Source organism: Schistocerca serialis, chromosome 9 (genome assembly GCF_023864345.2).
Source record: "Schistocerca serialis cubense isolate TAMUIC-IGC-003099 chromosome 9, iqSchSeri2.2, whole genome shotgun sequence".
Taxonomy (NCBI): Eukaryota; Metazoa; Arthropoda; class Insecta; order Orthoptera; family Acrididae; genus Schistocerca; species Schistocerca serialis.
Genome location: NC_064646.1, coordinates 325,892,445 through 325,904,723, shown reverse-complemented (window position 1 = coordinate 325,904,723; position 12,279 = coordinate 325,892,445). Strand labels below are relative to the sequence as shown.

The 12,279-nt window shown below is 39.1% G+C and overlaps 2 protein-coding genes across 2 annotated transcripts in view; one reads left to right on the top strand and one right to left on the bottom strand.

The window, feature by feature from the left end:
• Positions 1-1,002: 1,002 nt before the first annotated feature.
• Positions 1,003-1,446, bottom strand: LOC126419593 (nuclear nucleic acid-binding protein C1D). Its single transcript, XM_050086780.1, has one exon. It carries the CDS (start codon positions 1,444-1,446, stop codon positions 1,003-1,005), a length of 444 nt encoding a protein of 147 aa, XP_049942737.1.
• A 2,354-nt stretch (positions 1,447-3,800) lies between these two features.
• LOC126419112 (AP-4 complex subunit beta-1-like) overlaps positions 3,801-12,279 on the top strand; it is a 43,442-nt gene continuing 34,963 nt past the window's right edge. The window contains exons 1-3 of the mRNA XM_050086208.1: positions 3,801-4,286; positions 4,363-4,478; positions 4,555-4,818. Of these exons, the coding sequence (XP_049942165.1) occupies positions 4,200-4,286; positions 4,363-4,478; positions 4,555-4,818 (467 nt within the window). The 5' untranslated portion in view covers positions 3,801-4,199. The remainder of the gene's footprint in view (positions 4,287-4,362; positions 4,479-4,554; positions 4,819-12,279) is intronic.

Sequence of the window (12,279 nt, the reverse complement as noted above, 5' to 3'; positions counted from 1 at the left end):
CAGCCTCAGAGCCTATCATCAGTGGCAAGGTGACCCACAACTCGCAGACGACTGCACCCTACAAGCTCGACAGCCGCAGGCAAGGCCACCTACACATCTCGGATGTGACAGCTGAGGGCCTGAATGGCATATTACACAAACTGATACCTGTCATCAAAACAACACGAATGAGCAATTACTGCATTACAGAATGCTTGAGTTTACATGTAAGTGGTCTACATGCTGTCATAAGTTTGTGCTGAGACAATTAACTATAACTGTAAAACTGAAATGTTCCATATAGTGAAAGCTCACTAGTATGACCCATGGAACACACAAATAACTAACTGAAACCCTTATTTATTATAAATATTTGTGAGCCTTGCACTAGGTGTAAGGAGATTTGTCGGCATAGAGCTGCCCATTAAACTACTGCACAGCACAACTGCTGTTCACTGCCACCGTTTCCTCTCTTCCAAGTTCTCAAAACTAATGGAATCTCTAATTTCACAGCTTGTAAAGTTATTAGGTTGAATTATAAAATGGAAAATTAACCTAATAGGGTTGGATATGAATCTCTAACGTGTTACCTTATTCCCAACCTTTTTCCATTCATTATCACAAAAATCTCAGTCTTAACATATTGCTAAATAAGACTTCTGAATTTCAGTAATCACTGAAGAAAAGAGTACTCTATATGTTGTTTTGATAATATTTTCTTGTTTATATTTATGATTATTATTATTATCTATACTTACTGAAGAATCAACATAATTTAGAGTAGGTTGTTTCCTTTTTACTTACACCTCAGCAGTTCCTACAGTTTCATGTTTACATAAAAACAGGCAAGTATGAACAATTTACATTATGAGGTGACAGTATTGATGATGGAATTGTCAACAGTAGTTTTCAGTGTACAAAAGAAATTAGACTAAATACTCTTTAGTCTAATAAAATTATCAACAATACATAAATAATAATTTTAAAGACCCATCTAAAGTATATACATAAGTGGACAATTTGTTACATAACAGAGTCTACTGATTCATCAGGTGGTTGTTCCTCTTGCTGTCGTTCTTCAGCAGACCTTGGCTGCCACAAGCCACTTCTGATGAAGCGACCTGCTGCCGCCTTGTCAATACGTGGCATAATGGTACGCCTTTCATGTATCTGTCGTGCTCGTATATTATATCCACGAACTCTTTCAATTTCTCCTTTAATAGCATGCTTGGTAGGATCAAGACCCTGGGTTCGCAGATAGGTCCAAAAAAGTGTACTGAGTGAGTAAGAAAGAAATAAATCATATTTCACACGGTCCTCTGTACTTAGATTACTGTAAACATCTTTCTCACACGCCAGCTGTAGAAAATCACCAAATTTCTTCACACTGTCATGCAATTCAGTCACAGATTTCTTTAAGCTTTCATCAGTCGATAACTCTCCAAAATCAATTGTGTTTTCTGCCATTGTAGTGCCGTTGAAGGAACACTGAAAAGATTAAATTCACCACATTAATTATACGGGATTACAGTAATGTTTGATTCCACTCATATCATCATCAAAATGGTGGAAATGGCATCTCCAATATCGCACCTATGACACCACTACATACACATGGAAACAAACACGAAAATACATATAAATAAGACAGTAACATCTTCCTCCAAAAATAAAATCAAACTAATGGGACAACCTTGGGAAACTAGTGGTTTTAGGGTTGGGACAAGCTAAACATAATGGGAAAAAAACACCAAAATCTCAGAATGCAAACTCACAAAAAAGAACAAAATTACAACATTCCACTACACCAACAAAACCTACAGGAATCGGACCCTTCTCCCGACCTGTATATGGCAACTGCAGAAAATGATACCAAAACACCAACACCTACAACTAACATGACAAAAATTGGATTAGGACATTTCCCTTGACCTGTATTGGTCAACCACAGCTGCCAATACCGAAACACCAACACCTACAGCTAAAACTACGAAAATTGCAATTGGACATTTCCATTGACTTATATAGATCAACCACAACTATTTATACCAAGAAGCCAACACCTACAACTATGAAAAATAAAACCAAAACCACAACCACACCACCTCAAAAATCTAAAAATCAAACATCCCCACATAGGCTAATTAAAACACATTAATACTCCATAAATACACAAAACATTACATTTAATTGTCATATTCATATCTAGCAACATAAGCCACACAATAAATCAAGTGTCTTACCGCACCACAAACAGCAAACCAATAACATCTAATGAAAATGGCCAAAACAAACAAACAAAATTTATTGATAACGCACAGAAAAAAACTTCCATAATGATGTCACACACCACAACGCCCTTAAATCACGGGTCAAAGCAGATGGGTAGAATTGGAAACTTCATATGAAAACTTCACTAATCAGATCGTATGACATCTTCTCTAATCAGAGGCTTCAGATTTTCACTCACACCAACAGAAATTCTTACATAATTAACCTATCACTTCCAGCTACTTTCATCTCTAGTAACTGACAGCTTGTCTCTCACCCTGAGCTACTATTCAGAAACAAAACTTAACTTTCTATGTTTTTAACTTTCTTAAGTTTTCTGGAAACAGTTTCAGTAAAAATCACATTTATTCTTTTATTCCTACTTCCGTGTTTTATGATGAAACTTTGGTATATGATTCTATGCATATAGACATCTATTGTGTCTCCAAACATATCAACAGAGAATCCCACTAAGGGAAGAAAAAAAAAGTGTCATGTTTCCTACCACTTTAGGCTACACTAACAGAGTTGTATGTACATGTAACTACGTCTTTCAGTACTATAGGAGAATAAAACAAACCCCTTTTTTTTTTTGTTTTAAGAACTGGAGTGTAGAGCAGAAGAAAAATGTTAGAGTATCTGCATTACACAGGTTAGCCTACAAGACGAAATTAAATAATAAACGTACAGTTGCAGCCCTATGGATTTTATAAAAAAGAAATTGATACAACATCACTCATAGCTAGTCCAAAGTTTCTAGCTTCAATCAAAATGAAAGCTAACAATCTGGATAAAAAATCTGACTAAGGTTTCAAAAGCTTTTTATATGGCGTGTGACATCTTCATTCCTCTAACCATCTTGTCAAAAATGGGCAGAAAAGCAAACAGACGCCCAAGATGCAAAAATATAGAACAATCGGCAGTGATCAATGAGATGAGGGCTCAGAAGACAATGGAAACCACTGCATTAAGGAACCAAAAAGTGTGTACACAGGGCATCCAGTCTCCCCAAATATCATCATGACGGGCAGTTCCTACGCAAAACATATTTGCAGAAAACACTATCACACTAGGATAAATATTAGTAGAGAACATGTCGCACATGCAAATTTTAGACCGAAATTAATCATCATCTTGGCTATTTCGAACATATGCTCAAACAGTACAAATAATCATTTTTGTATGGTTTAAAAGAAATATTGCACCTAACTTTTTTAAGTAAACTATAACGAAGCATTAACACCAACCGGCAAACATAAAGCTGAGATAATACACATGGGCCGCTGACAGTTCTCAGTATTCAAATAGCTCAACCTCAAGTCTAACACAATGCAACGACATACATTTTGGTCAAATAAATGACATCTGTAAATACAGATATTACCTGATTCAACCAAGCTGCCCTCCTCTGTCTCACGCTCTATCAGCGCTGTTTTCAAACGTTTCTACCATATTCAAAGATACGTGAACATGTACATAGTAACTAATGCCAAAGCAAAGATATTCGTCCGGCAAATATAACTGGCATGCCAGCAGGGGCATTTCCACGGGCAAGATAGCTGGCAGCCTGGCACGAGTTTTGAAGGGAGTACGGATTTCCACGTATTCACTGCCGGTGAAAATTTGTATAACATTTTTGCTAAGCAAATGTGTCAGCACCCAGCAGGGTGACTGTACGTGCTTGTTTGCCGGCACGAGTGTAAGAGGGGGTAGGGTGGGAAGCTCTGCAAGCAACAGTTTACAGTGTATGTGGAAACCGAGCATTATGCAGTATCGTATACTTTAGTTATCTGGAATTTCAAGTTCAACACGCAGTGATGTTGATACTGGTACAAATATAAGCAAAATATAAATCAAAAACGTCGACATAAAAAAGAATACCTTTCGCGGAGGTATCATATAACCATCGACTTCATAAGACGGACATTGTGTAATGCGCTGATCGCAAAATGAGCAACTTAGAAAACTTAGCAGCGAAAATACTGAAAGAGAGTCAACAGCCAGATAGTCAAGAGCTGAAAATATTGTTGCTTCAGGTACGGTCATTAACACTCTTTTAAGATGCGCATAATTCTATATGATATCGATTTGGTAAACGTACTATAATTGCAGCTCGCAGAAGTGGCAAATACACCTGGCGACATAACTTGTCTTATTGGTCCGGTTGTCAAGCTTCTGCCATCTCACAACACTAGCGTCAAGTTTACAATCTACGGAATTTTACCGAGGTAACCGAATGATATTCGGAAACAAATTCTTTTTCAGTTCGTTATGTGAGTGCTACGATATTTCTGGTCTTTTCAGAATATGTAAAGCACAACCTGATGCTGCTGTTTTAGTTGTAAATACAGTCCTGAATGACTGCCGTGATCCCAATCCAGAAGTGAAGCGTGTAGCTGTATCTACATTGTGCAGCTTGCCACCACTTTTACAAGAATATGTGGGACCTGTTGTTGATGCAGCTCTGAAGGACAGGCATCCCAAAGTACGCAATGCTGCTGTGTTGGGTTGTAGTAAAATCTTCAAAGAAATGCCCAATTTGCTTCAGGATATTGGAATGATAGACAGGTAATTACTACTCATATTGATAAATTCAGGAAGAATGGTAATAACTTAGTTAAGGTATATTTCTTATGCTCATTAAATTCTAAGTTAGCAGAAATATTGAACCTGTTGATACCAACCTTCTGCTGTTGCCCATTATTTCATAAAAACTGCAGACATAAACTACTTATCAACTTCTAATATGTGTAAAACACGCACCATAACAAATATTCTCACCATATCAGTGCAGGGCTCACCAACTAATGACCAAACTGCCACCTCCCAGTCTAACCTAGACCTTGGGGTATGTTACAGATCAATCTTTCTCCATAATCTGCATTTGGAAAGATGATATAGAAGCAGAATAAATGCTGTCAGTTTTGACAGATGTTCTGTTCTCCTTAGTACAATGTCACAGCTACATCAGCTGTGGCAACAGACATCTTTATAGGCATTGAATGAATGATACTATTCTCATTTTTATGACAGTGATTCAGTTTGCACAGACTGATTTGTGATGCTGCAAACCCGATTAGAAAGAACAGAGATGCTATTGCAATCTCCACAAGTACTCTGTATTAAAGTTACAGAAATGTCATCAGTGCTTTGATTAGAAGTGTATCTCACAGAGTGTGGTTTGTGTGAAAGTTAGTCACATGCCATATTAAGGGTCAGTATGTCACAGACCACAGATTATCCATGTCATTGTATGCATGGATAAAACCCACTGTCTATCATATCACATTGAATCGTACTTCTGGGCTCAATTCTATGTTTCTTCTTCTTTCTTATTCCCTTACCCCCCCCCCCCCCCAAAAAAAAATAAATCAAACCCCCTGTGTTTTTCACATACCGTACTCTAACATGCTTGAGTACATGTTGAGTTTTATATTTTCCACATGCTTTAACTGAATAACTGACATCCCACTGAGTAATTGAATGTATCAGCAGATTTACAAAGGAGATAAACTTTTTAGCCTAAGTGAGTTTACAGCTCACTTGCTGATCATTTTCATGAGTTATTTTTGTTTATATTAATATTAAAATCAACATGTGTTTAAACTCGTTAATTGAAACAGACATATCTACATCTATACTGTGCAAACCAGTGTGAGGTGCATGCCAGATGGCATGTTCCACTGTACCATTTATAGAGTTTCTTTCTGTCCCATTCATGTGTGGTGTGCAGGAAGAATGATTGTTTGAATGCCTCAGTGCACACAGTAATTATTCTAATCTTATCTTCACAATCCGTATGTGAGCGATACATAGGAAATTGTAGTATGTTCCTAGAGTCATCATTTAAAACTGGTTCTTGAAACTTTATTAATATACTTTCTCGGGATAGTTTACGTCTATGTTACAGAGTCTTCCAGCTCAGTCCCTTCAGTATCTCTGTGACACCCATTGATTAAACAAACCTGTAACTAATTGTGCTGCCCTTCTCTGTACATGTTAAATATCCCCTGTTAATTCTATCTGGTACAGATTCCACACATTTCAGCAATATTCAATGACTGGTCGCACATGTAATTTGTAAGCAATGTCTTTTGAAGGCTGATTACACTTCCACAGTATTCTACCAATAAACTGAAGTCTGCTGCCTGCTTTACCCACAGCTGAATCTCTATGATCATTCCACTTCATATCCCTATAGTGTTACACCCTGGTATTTGAGTTGGTTGACTCATTTTTGTTATAGGATACTAAATTTTTTTCATTTTGTGAAGTTCAAAATTTTACATTTCTGCACCACTTAGAAATCTTATAAAGATGTGACTGAATATTTATGTACCTTCTTTCAGATTTCATCACTATAGATAACTGCATCATCTGCAAAAAGCCTGATTTTACCACTAATATTGTCTGCAAGGTCAACAGGAACAGCAAGGGTCCCAACACACTTCCCTGGGATGCACCCAACGTTACTTCTACATCTAACCATAACTCTCCATTCAAGATAACATGCTGCATTCTCACTACCAAAACCTCCTCAATCCAGTCACAAATTTCAGTTCATACCCCATATGATCATACTTGTGACAAGAAGCATAGGTATGATTCTGAGTCAAATGCTTTTCGGAAAGCAAGAAATACTGCATGTACCTGATTGCCTCGATCCAAAGCTTTCAGTATGGCATATGAGAAAAGTGAGAGTAGTTTCACATGATTGATGTTTTTGAAAACAATGCTGGTTGGCATTGAGGAGGTCATTCTGTTCAAGGTACCTCATTATGTGTGAGCTCAGAGTATGAGGTGGAATCCAAAATTTTTGAGACTGGTGCTGCCATCTGGAAAGTAGGAGTAGTAGATCTGTGCACTGCTAGGTGGCAAGAGCTGCATATCTGATGAGTCAGTGTGCAGAGTGGCATTCTGCTGGGAGGATGTGTTGTGTGTTCAGTGATTTCTGTAATACTCTGTGTTTGGTGTGTGGATCCGCGGAAAGAACAGTGCATATATATCAAATTTTGTGTGGATCTCAGAAAAAGTGCTATGGAAATCATTGCAATGATTCAACAAGTGTTTGGGGGACAGAGCATGAGCCATACGTGTGTGTTTGAATGGCATGCTCGGTTCAGGGCTGGGCATACAGACGATGATGATGATGCTCACACTGGTAGGTCCGTTAGCCACACAATGCCTGAAATTGTTGCCAAACTTCAACAGTTATTTTATGTGGATCGACGTCAAACCATTCAAGACCTTGTGGATGAAGTGGGTATTGGTTATGGGACATGTCAACGAATGAATTGGACATGCATCATGTCGCTGCAAAATTTGTGCCAAGGATCTTGACTGCCAATCAGAAGGCACAGCGTGTTGAAGTGTGCACGGACCTTCATCAGACCGCATCTGATGATCCAACCTTCTTGTCACGGGTTATCACTACGACGAGAACTGGATTTACGGTTATGACTCAGAGACAAAGCAACAATCGTCCCAGTGGAAGAGCCCGGGCTCTCCAAGACCCAAAAAAGGACAGGTGAGGAGCATGATCATCATTTTCTTTGATACCAAGGGAATTGTGCAGAAAGAATTCGTCCCACCCAACGAAACAGTGAATTCTGCATACTACTGTGACGTTTTGCGACGGCTCCTTGAAAACATGCAGCAATGATGGCCTGAACTTTGGCATCAAGGGAACTGGCTGCTGCATCACGACAATGCGCCGTGTCACATGTCCTTGCTCACCAGGACCTTTTTGGCAAAAAACAACATGGCAGTTGTACCCCACCCACCGTACTCGCCAAATTTGGCCCCTTGCAACTTCACGCTATTCCCTAAACTGAAACTCAAGTTGAAAGACCATTGGTTCGACGCTCTAGAGAGGATTCAAGAAGCATCGCTGGCGGTGATAAACACCCTCAAAGGTCAGGGCTTCCAGAAAATGTTTGATCAGTGGCAGAAGCACTGGAACCGGTGTGTACGTGCGGATGGGAACTATTTTGAGGTGATGGTGGCCATTAGTCCAAAGGTAAGGTTTTCAACAGATGGCAGCACCAGTTCCAAAAATTTTGGATAGCACCTCGTATCTTCTAAAATTCTAAAACAAATCGCTGACAGGGATATTGGATGGTAGTTTTGTGGATCACTTCTACTACTTTTCTTTTTCCAAGAACTGGGTACCGTTTTTTGTTTGCGGGATCTATGACAGATTATAATTAGAAGAGGGGCTAACTCAGTGGCAAATTCAGTATAGAATCTGACAGGAATTCTTTTGGGCCCAGGAGATTTGGTAAATTTTAATGATTTAAGTATTTTTCCAACACCACTGATAAAAATACTTGTTTCCCTCCTCTTTTCAGTGGTACAGCGATTTAAACTGGGGCAATTCTTTTGGGTGTTCCTTTGCAAAGAAACATTTAAAAACAGAGTTAAGCGTTTTAGCTTTGCTTTGCTACCCGCAATTCAGTTCGTTCTCATTCACTAGGGACTGAACACTAGCTTTGGTGCCACTAACAGCATTTACATATGACCAGAATTTCTTCAGGTTTTGTGAACGATCACTTGACAATATTCTGCTACGGTAGTCACTGAAGGCATCATGCATTGCTCTCTTGACACCCAAACATTCCTCATTCAGCATCTACATGTCTATGGCCGTACACTTCATTTTACATGTATGATGCAGTAATCTCTGTTTCTTTAGAAGTTTCTTTACAGTGACTGTATACCACGGAGGTTCTGTCCCATTATGAACTGTTCTGCTGGGAACATATCTATGCACTGCATGGTCAACTGTTCTTTTAAACTTAAGCCACAGCTCCTCTACATGCTCCTGCCCTGTGCTGAAAGTTTGAAGTTCCTCCCTGAGATACAACAGTACTGATTTCTTTTTTTCCCTAGTTTACTGAACATAGATATATTTCTTCTTATTTTAATCGTTCTTTGAACTCTGGTAATCATTGTTGTTAGTTAGTCAGGTAGTTAGTTAGTTTCACATTCCATGAAACATTTGCTTGAGAAATCATGATGATGTGCAACATGTCATTTTAGATTCAAATCAAAAATTTAATTTGTAGCTGTGGCTAAAGGCTGAACTACTTTTTTTTAAGTATACAGATGTGAGTTAGCAATTTCTGCCTACCACCTTTTACACATTACAATAACAGAAATTCTTCTATGGAATAAAAGAAATACCAGGGAGAAGCTTATTCATTTTATTTTAAAGTTTTACTTTTCTGTCTCAGACATTTTGTATCCTGGATAAGTGAACAAAAATTTTAGTTGAGCATTATTCACCTCTTTTGTGCTAAGAATAAGATTAGTGTGTACTAATTATGAACACCGTTGTTCCTTTTGAACTGTAATGGATTATTTACAGCAAACTTAATGGTAGAATAAATATACTGTGAAGCGGTAGTCAAAATGCCCAACTCCTTAAACAGATGTCTATAAGATGATTGTGGATAAGCTCCACATATTAATCTAACAGCACATTTTTGAGTGATGAAGACTTTCTTATAGATAATTTACCACATAACATTAATCCATAAGCTATTATTGAATGAAAAATATGCAAAATATATCAACTTCCTGATTTGTCTCTCATCAAGATTTGCAATGATTTCAAGTGCAAATGGGGCAGAGATAATTTGTTTTAAGAGTTCAAAAATGTGCCTTTCCCAGTTAAAACTCTCATCAGTATAGAAGTTTCCACCCTTTTTTTGTTACTTCCTCACCCTGTGTTACACTTATTATTGTGCAGAACTGAATACATGGAGTGCTTTTAAAATTGAGAGCGAGACCATTCACAGAAAACCAGTCGATGATGCTTTCAAGAATTTTGATTACCATTTCTTGTGGTGCTATATGTATGGTTGTAGTGTTTGCAAGAAGAACTAATTCAGCTTGTTATATATTAGGTGGAAGCAAGATGTATGAGACAGGTCAAATTCCCTCGGACTTAAAGAAGAATATAATAATTCCAATCCCAAAGAAAGCAGGTGTTGACAGATGTGAAAATTACCGAACTATCAGTTTAATAAGTCACAGCTGCAAAATACTAAAGCGAATTCTTTACAGACGAATGGAAAAACTGGTAGAAGCCGACCTCGGGGAAGATCAGTTTGGATTCCGTAGAAATGTTGGAACACGAGGTAATACTGACCGTAAGGCTTATCCTAGAAGAAAGATTAAGGAAAGGCAAACATATGTTTCTAGCATTTGTAGACTTGGAGAAAGCATTTGACAATGTTGACTGGAATACTGTCTTTCAAATTCTGAAAGTGGCAGGGGTACAATACAAGGAGCGAAAGGCTATTTATAATCTGTACAGAAACCAGATGGCAGTTATAAGAGTCGAGGAGCATGAAAGGGAAGCAGTGGTTGGGAAGAGAGTTAGACAGGGTTGTAGCCTCTCCCCGATGCTATTCAATCTTTATATTGAGCAAGCAGTAAGGGAAACAAAAGAAAAGTTCGGAGTAGGAATCAAAATCCATGGAGAAGAAATAAAAACTTTGAGGTTCGCCGATGACATTGTAATTCTGTCAGAGACAGCAAAGGACTTGGAAGAGCAGTTGAACGGAATGGACAGTGTTTTGAAAGGAGGGTATAAGATGAACATCAACAAAAGTAAAACGAGGATAATGGAATGTAGTCAAATTAAGTCGGGTGATGCTGAGGGAATTAGGTTAGCAAATGAGAGACTTAAAGTAGTAAAGGAGTTTTGCTATTTGGGGAGCAAAATAACTGATGATGGCCAAAGTAGATAGGATATAAAATGTAGACTGGCAATGGCAAGAAAAGCATTTCTGAAGAAGATAAATTTCTTAACATCAAGTATAGATGTAAATGTCAGGAAGTCGTTTCTGAAAGTATTTGTATGGAGTGTCTAGCCATGTATGGAAGTGAAACATGGACGATAAATAGTTTGGACAAGAACAGAATAGAAGCTTTTGAAATGTGGTGCTACAGAAGAATGCTGAAGATTAGATGGGTAGATCACATAACTAATGAGGAGGTATTGAATAGAATTGGGGAGAAGAGATGTGGCACAACTTGATAAGAAGAAGGGACCGGTTGGTAGGACATGTTCTGAGGCATCAAGGGATCACAAATTTTAGTATTGGAGAGCAGAGTGGAGGGTAAAAATCGTAGAGGGAGGCCAAGAGATGAATACACTAAGCAGATTCAGAAGGATGTAGGCTGCAGTAGGTACTGGGAGATGACGAAGCTTGCACAGGATAGAGTAGAATGGAGAACTGCATCAAATCAAGTCTCACGACTGAAGAACACAACAACAACAACAACAACAACAACAACAAGAAAGCTACTTAACTCAAGATAATCCAAGTGTTGTGGTACAGATACTCTATAATAGTCCAGGTTAGTCTCACTGCTGGTGAAGTACAAGTCGGCTATGTACGCTACTCTGGTTGCTATGTTCTGCCTGACTCTGAGCTAGAGGCTGAGCTTATGCTGCTGTGAGTCCCACTGGGCTGTGACTGACGACTCAACTCATTGGCCCACTCAATGAGTGACTGGGACCTTCGGTCCTCAGTGGCGATCTAAATACTGGCAGCCGAGAGGGCATTGGCAGCGTGTTTCTTGCGATTCTGTCTTTGGCCTCTATCGATCTTCTCACAAACTCTTTGCCACCTGCTGTGTTGGCACCTGCTTACACCAGCAAATTTCTCCCCTCCGAAGTGCATCACCATTGTTGTGTAGTGAGGCTGCGAACAACGATTTGGAGGGAGGCAGGATGCTGGACATAGTTGTAGTCGTGGAGGACAGCATGCTCCCAACTTTACCCCACAATCTGGCTTGTGAGGCAACAGTAACTGATGCCAGGGCACACATCCAGACCTGAGGACACGCGCTGGGGCAATGATGGTGATGGTGACGGCATGCCCAGGTCCATGGCGACAGCAGGGGTGAGGGCACATTGTCCATACACTCCTCCTGGGGTGCCCTGGTGGCACCAGTGGGCAACTGCGAAGGCCGCACGGTCCCGTGAAGCTGTGAATCTGGGGGAAGAAAAGC